This window comes from Amblyraja radiata, chromosome 29, assembly GCF_010909765.2.
Source record: "Amblyraja radiata isolate CabotCenter1 chromosome 29, sAmbRad1.1.pri, whole genome shotgun sequence".
Lineage (NCBI taxonomy): Eukaryota > Metazoa > Chordata > Chondrichthyes > Rajiformes > Rajidae > Amblyraja > Amblyraja radiata.
In genome coordinates, this window is record NC_045984.1 from 22,230,641 (window position 1) to 22,241,463 (window position 10,823).

Here is a 10,823-nt window from a genome sequence, read left to right on the forward strand (position 1 = left end):
CAAATTATACAGATCAAAGGGTTGACTGGAGATACAACGACCAATATTTAAAGATCGCATGGATGAACTCAAGAAATTGTTCATCCCTGTCTGGCGAAAAAATAAAACTGGGAAGAGACTTATAAATTGGCCAGAAGCAGCAGCAAACCAGAGGACTGGGAGTAATTTAGAACTTAACATAGGAGGACAAAGGGGTTAATTAAGAGGGGGGGGGGGGGGGTGGGCATGGAATATAAAAACTGACTAACATTTTCTTTAGGTATGTAAAAAGGAAAGGATTAGTGAAGATGAATGTAGGTCCCTTACAGTCAGAGACAGGTGAATTTACAATGGGGGTACAAGGCAATGGCAGAACAGTTAAATTAGTACTTTGGTTCTGTCTTCACTAAGGAAGGCGCAAACAATCTCCCGGAAATGGCTTGATGGGCAGCATCCCAGAGTACTCAAGGAGGTAGCCCTAGAAATCGTGGATGCATTGATGATCATTTTCCAATGTTCTCTCGACTCTGGGTACCCTCCAGTCCACAGGAACTGATCCACTTTTTAAGAAAGGAGTGAGAGAGAAAACAGGGAATTATAGATCAGTTAGCCTCACATCGGTAGTGGGGAAGGTGCGGGAGTCGATTATAGAAGATGTTATAGCAGCGCATTTGTAGAGCAGTGATGGGATCAGTCAAAGTCAGCATGGATTTATGATGGAGAAATCATGCTTGACTAATCTTCTGGAATTTTTGAGGATGTAACAAGTAGAATAGATAAAGGAGAGCCAGTGGATGTGGTGTATCTGGACTTTTAACAAGCCTTTGACAAGGTCCCACACAAGATTAGTGTGCAAAATTAGAGCAAAACAGAAAGGCAAAGTATTATCTGAATTACGTCAGATTAGGAGAAGCGGAGGTGCAACGAGACCTGGGTGTGCTTGTACATCAGTTACTGAAAGTAAGCATGCAGGTGCAGCAGGCAGTGAAGAAAGCTAATGGGATGTTGGCCTTCATTGCAAAAAGATTTAAGTTTAGGAGCAAGGAGGTCCTACTGCAGTTGTACAGGGCTCTGGTGAGACCATACCTGGAGTATTGTGTGCAATTTTGGTCTCCTAATTTGAGGAAGAACATTATTGCTATTGAGGGAGTGCAGTATAGGTTCACCAGGTTAATTCCCGGGATGGCGGGACTGACATATGAAAGAATGGGTCTACTGGGCTTGTATTCACTGGAATTTAGAAGGATGAGAGGATATCTTATAGAAACATATAAAACTCTTAGTGGATTAGACAGGATAGATGCAGGAAAAAAATTCTCAATGTTGTGGGAGTCCAGAACCAGGAGTCGTAGTTTAAGAATAAGGGGTAGGCCATTTAGGACTGAGATGAGGAAAAACGTTTTCATCCACAGAGTTGTGAATCTGTGGAATTCTCTGCCACAGAAGGCATTGGAGGTCAATTCACTGGATGTTTTCAAGAGAGTTAGCTCTTGGGGCTAAGGGAATCAAGGGATATGGGGGAAATGCCAGAATGGGGTACTGATTTTGGATGATCAGTCATGATCATCTTGAATGGCGGTGCTGGCTCGAAGGACTGAATGGCCTCTTCCTGCACCTATTTTCTATATTTCTATGAATGGGTGACGCAAGTGTCATCTGAGTCTGAAAATGGGTCCCATGAGATATGTCACCTATCCATGTTCTCCACAGATACTGCCTGGTCTGCTGAATTACTCCAACACTTTGTGGCTCCTATACTTCTATATTCTAAAGTTTATGGGGAGAAGGCAGGGTAATGGGATTGAGAAGGGAAAAAAATTGATTAGCTGTGATGGAATGGTGGAGCAGACTTGATGGGCCGAATTGTCCAATTCTGCTCCTGTGTCATACATTGTCCAGTATGTTTTGTGCAATGCACTGAAACAGCTTTAAGCAGACAATTTTGGGGGCCAATTTTGTGACTGTTGTTATGCGGGGAGAGAGCCAAGCTTGAAGCATTCTAATGCAAACAAAACACAGCCTTTGTTGGCTGTTCCAGAATAGTTTCAACAGGATTACAATTCCCTTCTTAAATATTCTGACCTGCTACAAAACGCCAGTAGCCTAAACTATTGTTGCTGGAATTCTGTTTAAATGTTACAATCATTCGACCGCCCAAATTGTAACCTGAACCTTCTAGATGCTCTTTTTTTTAGAACTAATTATTCGTTTATTGAAGGGCCTGGGTTTGTAAAATAGTAAATTGATCCGTCCATATGCCCCATTTAAAAAAAAAAACGAATTGTTTGTTTATTGAAGGACTTTAGCTCGTAAAATTAAGCTGCCGAGACAAAAGCCTGGGAGTGGATTATCGAGTGGTTTGTCGCAGTGTTGAGGTTGTGGTTTGTGTTGTGCCATGCTTAGAGCTGTGTTGACTCATTGTTCTGTCTTCTCCACCCCCCCCCCCCCTCCCCAGGAACAGCAGTGCCAAAGATCTCACGTACTTTGCAGCTGAAGCAATCGCAGTTAACAGGCAGCTGACTCAGCATGAAGAGAATCAGGACGAGCACAATCATCCAATCCTCATCAAAGCTACCTCATGTTCTGTACGTCTCTCTCCGCCCTCCGAATCTAAATTAGCCAAACGGAGGCAGAAGACCAATGCAATTAATGCAGCCAATCAACAGTTGTTGCCACCCTTAGTCCTGGTGGACAATTGCGCGTGACGTCGTTTAGTCCCCGAAGTACATAGCAACTAAACCAGGATCTTCTGTTGGCTGGCTTCCAAGTCTGTCAATGTTACAATGCTATAGATACGAGGAACGGCAGATGCTGGTTTACAAAACAAAAGGACACAAAGTGCTGGAGAAATTCTAAAGAAGGGTCGCGATCAGCTACGTCGGCAAGGTCTGAAGAAGGGTCCTGACCCAAATCATCGGCAAGTCTGAAGAGGGGTCCCGAGCTGAAACGTCAGCTATGTTTAAAGAAGGGTCCTGACCCGAAAAGTCACCTGTCCATGTTCTTCAGGGATGTTGCCTGACCCACCGAGTTACTCCAGCACTCTGTGCCTTCCAATGTTACAATACTGCTTCAGACAAGACGGAACTGTTTACAACATTTGAAACCTGCAAGGGGTAGTATGCAAATTTAAGATGCTAAGAGTCAAAAACAGCTGAGAAACATAGTGAGAATTTAAGCAATTCTTAGTCTCTTCACCAAAGGAATGTTTTAAAAAGCAGGTTTTAAACTTTATTTTGTACTGTGATAGCCCTCACAACAATTTGTAGTTTAGTTTTAGCTGCTTTTATACTCTGTATTAGTTTGGGTTACTAGGTTTGAACTGTGCATCTCTGCATTTACCAACGGCTTCCTGTGTGAAGCTGTCAGATGTATTTTTCCATTGTCTTCCCTGGGCACTGGTCACCGCGCAGTTCAAGGCTTACGTGGGAGGTGACCACAGCTGAATTAGTTCTGCACTTCAGAGGCAAGAAACACAAAGGCACTCCACCATTCGGTCTTGCATTTTTCCATTCGATGCCATCTTGTCCCAATAAAACAGGCTACTTGCGCATCCCAGACGTTTGAGAACGGTGCATGAGAGAGAGAATTTATACATTCAATTTCCTTTAAAGAAAAATAGCTCTATTTGTACACCTATCTTCCTCTGTCATTTCCTCCCCCATTCTTGCAGCTACTCTGACCAGCATATTTTGTGGTGGGGGGGGGGGGGGTGAAGATAAATCATCCTGTTTCCTTAATATCTATCAGGTTCAGAAGTACAAGTATCATACATTTATGTTGATTCTTTTAACTATTTTGCAGAATTGGGGAAAGAAGACAATATTAAAGATGGGGGGAAGAGAAAAAGAAGAGTTTGAGTGTGAAAAAGGCATTCCAGATACAGAAATAAGAGTAGTCTCTCTCCGAGATTTGTGTGAAATCTTCCAAATGTTAATGTGTTTACATTTCCTTTTTGTTTTGCAAATATCTCTGGATGGAATCTGAAAAGTGCTGCGTACTGATTTTGAAACTTGAAGTGGGTGCTATCTGTGTTTATGTGACATGGGCTCCTTTTGCCTATCCCTATCCAGGTGGCCATTGTGTTCAAAGCCATTGAATGTATATTTGAAGCTTTTCACTGTAGCACAGTGCTGGAGTGTACAAAGTCACTGTTGACCTCTGAAGGCCATGGGAAAGTGTACAGTGGAGGTGTGTGGGTTTAATGTTTATGTGGGGGAAATGGGGAGCAAGGGATCATGGCTTCTCTCGACTCTCTGCCCCGTAGCAATAGGGTTGGCCAAACAGAAACTATTGCAGGGGTGAGAATAGCAAAGTATTGAGGGAACTCAGTGGGTCCGAGACATCACCTGTCCATTTTCCTCCACACATGCTGCCTGACCCTCTGAGTTTCTCCAGTAGATTGTGTGTTGCTCCTTATTACAGCATCTGGGGTCTCTTGGGTCTCCAACTACTGCAGGGATGTCTGGATAACACCGGATGTACTGCCTCTTCACAGGGGTCTCTGAGATGTGCATCAAAAATCTTGTTGAAGTAAAAACTCTACCACAGAGGAATGTACTGTTGGGGTGTAGCGATCCACTGTCACTTTTCATGGAAGATCTGCACAATGGAAACTAGTACCCAGATCTGGTAGAGCTTTTTTTTTTTTTTTTTTTTTGTGGTTCCCACAAAGATTGAGGGTTTTTTTTTATTTTAAAGAAAACAAAATGTCTTCCTGGTGGCAGGACTAGGAAAGTTTCTGATGTGTTTCCCAGCCTGTGCTGAATTATTTGGCCTCAACCATGCCCAGCGATAGGACAAGTTGCAAACAGTTGCTGGTTTTTGGAACTAATTCTTGCTCTTGTTCGATGCAAGTAGCAAATGCAAAGCCATTTGGAGCTGGGAGTTGGCTGGGCAGTGATGTCGGCACAAGGGAAAGAATACTGATGAGTTTGCAGAGGGCAGTTTGACGGTGGATAGTTAAGCAAGCAATGCCTGTCTCCAGCGAGTCTGGGGATGGCAAAGAATTAGAACAATATCCCATCAACTTAAACTATGTTGAGTACCTCTAGCTTTAACAAGTAACTGAGGTAGAAAGATCAAATCTTCATAGGTGTTCCACCTCCTACCTCCCACTCCATCCACTGTTCACATTTGATTTTGCTTTTTAAGGAAAATGGTTTGAAAGTATCTTTTGGTTGTGACTTCCACTGATTTTGGAAGTTGCAAAAGTTTGTCTGTCTTCTATCTTCTATCGAGTCTTCCTGGTGGAATCTATGCAAACAAAAACAAAAATAGCATTGGGGACTTGTTTGTTGAAGTGAATGTCTTTAACCTTAGACTTGCCACCCACATTGGCCGGGGGAACATAGGTTGGAACTACCTAACACCAGCCCTGTGTTTTGTAGTTTTGTGGGTTCCATTAGGACATGAAAACGTCCAGGTGGATCTCCGAAGCCTTCAAATCAAAAAGCTTTTTTGGAGTTTCTTCTGAAAGTGGTAGGACTTTGGGTGGATTTGTACTAATCACAACCTGGCTCATTGCAGATGTGCAAGGTTTGTAAATGTATCCTTTTTTTTTTTTTTTTGGTTAGTTGGTTGCATTGCCCAATCTGACTCTTATTTCCTGAAACAGTATTATCAGTAACTGTATGGTACTATGTAATGAAAAGCTGGTAGAACATGAAGCCAATTTGAATTGTAAATTGCTATTCCTTTTTTGCTGAAATATGTTCCTGTTGTCTTATACTAAGACTATTTGAATTTTGTATGCATTGCGTCATCTGACTGCAGGCCTGTGCTGAGCAGCAGCAGGGCACGGTTTAGTTAAGCACCAGCCATAATCAAGCACTGTTGGTATATTAGCTGGCTCCTAAGGGGCGTGAAGCGAAAGCACTTTATGCACCAGGTGACTGATGAGGCTCACTCTAAAACTTACTGTTGTCAGGATTTTTGTATTGTTTTATAAAAATTTGAATAAATGCTTTGAACTTGTGTGACCGTGTCTAGTTTTTTTTTTTTTTAAAAGAGGATGCAAATCAGCGTTCGTTTTGCGCCCGGTGTTGGTGCTCCACTGATACCCGTCACTGGTTTAAAGATGTGTATGAAAGAACTGTCTTTAAACCAAAGATAGACACAAAAAGCTGGAGTAACTCAGCGGGATGGGCAGCATCTCTGGAGAGAAGGAATGGGTGACGTTTCAGGTCGAGACCCTTCTTCAGTCTGAGATACTAAGATAGTATGTTTGAATTTCGGGGTGGCACAGCTGGTAGAGCCGCTGCCTCACAGCGCCAGAGACCCTGGTTAGATCCTGACCTTGGATAATGTCTGTGGGGAGTTTGCACGTTCTCCCGAGTGAGCTTCCTCCGGATGCTTAGGTTTTCTCACGCATCCCAAAGGTCATAAGACACAGGAGCAAATTAGGCCATTCGACCCATCAAGTCTGTTCTGCCATTTCATCATGGCTGGCCTATTTCTCGCTCTCAATCCCATTCCCCTGCCTTCTCGTAACCCTTGACACCACATAACCTACCAGTCTGCTTTAGAAATACCTAACGGCTGCCACAACAAATATGTGGCAATGTATTTCACAGAATTATTTGCTAGGGTTCAATGAAATTTCCCCACCCCGTCATCCTCTAAACTCCAGTGAATGCAGGCCCAGAGCCATCAAAAGCTCGTCATTCATTAACCCAATCGCCCTCAGATCATTCTCGTAAACATCTTCTGGAACTCTGCTAATGCCAGCACAGCCTTCCTCTGAAGATAGACACAAAACACTGGAGTAACTCAGTGGGACAGGCAGCATCTCTGGATCGAAGGAATGGGTGACGTTTTGGGTCTCAATCTTTTATCCAAAGATGCTGCCTGACCCGCTGAGTTACTCCAGCATCTTTGGTGTAAACCAGCATCTGCGGTTCCTTCCGAAACATCCTTTCAGATATGGGGCCCAAAACTGCTCATAGATGAACATTGGTGGGTCCTGTGATGTTGGAATTTAAGGTTGAGCGTGGCTAGTGGGCATCAACATTCAGCCAAATTCTTAATCTAGGGCTTGGCTGAGAGGAAATGGAGGCTTCTGGCTCACAGTATAATAGGTCTCACATTTCCAGTTATGATCTGCTCTGATATTAGATTAGATTAGATTAAACTTTATTAATCCCCTTATTCAGGGGAAATTCAGATGTCCTTGCAGCACACTAATAAAAATACAACATAGTATTCAAAAAGAAGTTCAACACAAAAACATCCCCCCACAGTGGTTCCCACTGTGGGGGAAGGCACAAAGTCCAGTCCCCATCCTCTTGTCCACCCAAAGTCAGGCCTATTGAGGCCTCCACAGTCGCCGCCACGGCGCCCGATGTTCTCGCCGGGTGATGGTACTCCGGCGTCGGGAGAACCCCAGCGGCTTGGGGTGCCAGGAACGACCGCCTTCCCACCGGAGACCGCGGTTTCCAAGCCAACAGACCGCACCGGACGGAGCTCCACACACTGGCGATCTCAACGAGAGATCCCAGGCTCCGAGATGTAACGTTCAGCGTCGCAGCTGGCCGCTCCACAGAACCGCGGCTCCACAATGTTCTTATCGGCGGTCCCAGCATACTGGAGTTCTAGCGCGGCGACCCAGGAAAGGCATCGCCCGCTCCGCAATAGCGCTCCAGCGCTGCGCCGCCGCCAAAGCCGATGTTCTGCGCCGCCGCCAAAGCCGATGTTCTGGCCAGGTCCCCTCGGAAACGTCGCTCCAGGACCCGCTGGTAGGCCGCAAGGACAGGTCGAAGTCGCTGCTCGGAGGAAGGCAACCCCTCCGACCAGGTAGGGACTCGAAAAGCAGTTTCTCCCTTCCCCCCCACCACCCCCCACACATAAAAAGATTAGGCCCCCTGACTGCACCCTCAACGTACTAAAAATAATAAAAAAGAAGGGGAAAAAAACGGACAGCTGCAGGACAGGCAGCCGTTCAGCACAGCGCCTCCTCCGGAATGAATGTAGAACACAAAATACTGGTGGATCAGGCAGCATCTCAGGAGGACATGGATAGGTGACATTTTATGTTGGGACCCTTTTTCAGGCTAATTATGGTGGAGGAGAGAAAGCTGGGAAGAGATGGTGGCGGAACAAAGCCTGGCAAGTGATAGTTGGTGTCTGATGTAAGTGGCCAGCTGAGATCAATGATCTCAGACATGCAAACCATCAAAGCTTGCATTCCATCTCATCTGTCATTGCTATCTACGTATGTTGGGCTGTGTGAATATGCGCAGGAAGGACCTGGAACAGATTTTGGAAACTGCGGTCTCGTGCACCATGTATCTCCCAATCTCATTTAGAGAACCTGTTTAGGATTACATGCCTTCTGCGGTCAAAAATATTGTCCAATGTGAAAGAAAATTCCAGCCCTCTATATTTAAATATTTTGTGGCTTGGAACCACATAAAATAACACTGGTGCAGATGACACAAGATTTGTCAAGTATTTTTCTTAGTGTAGAAGTTTAGATAAGCAATTTATGAACTCAGGGCTTTGGTAGATTAAAAACTGGCAGTAACATGAAAGAAAAGATGCTTTGAGGCATTTAGAGCCAAAGAGATATCTTGGAGCATTTAGGGCCATGAGGAGACATCTTAGGGCATTTTGGACCAGAGAGGATCTTAAATCTAGATGTAAAAGAAGGATTTGGAAAACATAATTTGCCAATGTAGAAACTAGAAACAGCGGATGCTGTTTAATACACAAAAGAACTCAGTGCTGGAGTAACTCTGGGGTCAGGCAACATCTTTAGGGAACATAGATAGATGATGTTTCCAAAACATCACCTATCCATGTTCTCCAGAGATGCTGCCTGACCCGCTGTGTTATTCCAGCACTTTGTGTCCTTTGACTGTATATCGGATCTGTTTATTCCAAAGAGGAGCTATCATGGAGCATTTGGGACCACGAGGAGATATCTTGGAGCAAGGTAGAGGGAGTTGGAAAAAGATGACATTTTAAAATCAAGGTAGAATTGTGAGATCGGGTGTGAGTAGGATTTTGATGAAAATTACGGTACATGTAATAGAATTTTGGATGTCCATTTTGCAGAAAGTGTGGGAAGCAAGCTCAAAATCCATTGAGATAGTCAGGTTTAGTGGCACAAATACTTGTCGAGGATTGTAGCCACAAATGAGTAGAAGCAGTTGATATCGTGGAGGTAGATGCATGTTGTCTTAGCAATGTTTGCACATATGTGGTTGGAAGCTCATTTCAGTATCTAACTGACAACGGTGCTGTGAACTGTCTGCTTCAGTGAGAGACAGGTATTGTTACATAACCAATTCTTAGAGTTGATGACTTATTACTACAGGGACAGTGACTGCACATAAAAATGACAGCAGCTTAATATCACCTTCAATGGCAAGATAGGAGAGAATTGGGGGACATTGATGCTGTAATTGTCTTGCAGCATCAATAGACCTAAAGTCAGTCTTGCAACATCACCAGTTCCACTTAGCTGGATGGGTAAAGACCAAATAACTGGTTCGGATTTGCCTGGGAAAGTTAAGGAGCAATATAAAAAAACAATTAAAAAATATATTTGACTTGCTAAAGAACTATAGCCGAGTGTGCACAACAAGTAAGGATCTATTTTTTCCTTTGTGACATTTACTGTTTGTACTGATATCATTTGCCATTTTCTCTTTGGTTAGCATTTATTTTCTAGCAGATAACAATTTTATTGGTGCCTTAAATGGAAGGAAGGGTTGGTGTGTGCAAAGGTTGTTTATCTGACTAATAAAACCTTATGGGCACCACCTGATTTGTTGATCATTTCAGGATTTATTTGTAATTTAACACCAATTCATGAGCAAAATAAAATTGAGATGAAAATTTGCAACATACAAGAGAGACCAATCTCTGCCATTGACTTCAAATAATTCCTATTCCTATTTATTTCTTCCCATATTCCCAAATCTACTCTCATATTCATTTTTGTTAAGAAAGGAACTGCAGATGCTGGTATATATTGAAGATAGACACAAAGTGCTAGAGTAACTCAGCGGGTCAGGCAGCATCTGGTCTTGACCCGAAACATCACCTATTCCATTTCTCCAAAGATGCTGCCAGACCCGCTGAGTTACTCCAGCACTTTGTGTCTACCTTCCTTTTTTGTTATCGTGTATAATTACTTTATTTCAAGTTGAGATTGTCTTTAATGGCAATCATATATCGGTGTATCTAAAGATTAGCACCTTTTGAGTATCAGCTCTAGACTAGCTGATTATTTCATGATTCATAATCATTTGCAAAGAGTTGCAATTGATTAGCAATGATCCTGTTTTGGTTCTGAGCCCTAACATCTGCTGATGCAGAGACTTATTTTACAGATTTGAGATTTTCTTCATTTCTACTCTCTGCAGAGAAGATTTATTAAGAAGTTGCCTGGACTCGGGGGCCTGAACTATAGGAAGAGACTCTAACATAAAACCTAGTACATCTGACTTAAAAAGGAACTTGATCTAGATGTTCAGGTCTCTATTGATAACCTGCTCCTATACGAGCTGTCAGTGCTAGTCACTATATAGACGTGTGTTCTTCATTGTCTATAATTGGCAGGCGGTCTTCATTTTATTTTGCAAAGGGATTGAGTCATGAAACATAATTTGCCTACGTAGAAACAGGAAATGCAGATGCTGGTTAATACACAAAAGGACACAAGGTGCTGGAGTAAATCAGCAGGTCAGGCAGCATCTCTGGAGAATATGGACAGGTGATGTTTCGGGTTGAGACCCTATTTCGTCATTACCCGAAACATCACCCATCCATGTTCTCCAGAGATGCTGCCTGGCTGCAGAATTACTCCAGCATTTTAAGTCCTTTTGCATCATTTGCCT

General features: G+C 43.4%; 1 protein-coding gene across 1 annotated transcript in view; it reads left to right on the top strand.

The window, feature by feature from the left end:
• The window catches only part of mknk2 (MAPK interacting serine/threonine kinase 2), a 28,134-nt gene extending 22,183 nt beyond the window's left edge, over nucleotides 1–5,951 (top strand). Inside the window, exon 14 of the mRNA XM_033046847.1 lies at nucleotides 2,435–5,951. Within this exon, the coding sequence (XP_032902738.1) occupies nucleotides 2,435–2,684 (250 nt within the window). The 3' untranslated portion in view covers nucleotides 2,685–5,951. The remainder of the gene's footprint in view (nucleotides 1–2,434) is intronic.
• Nucleotides 5,952–10,823: the final 4,872 nt, after the last annotated feature.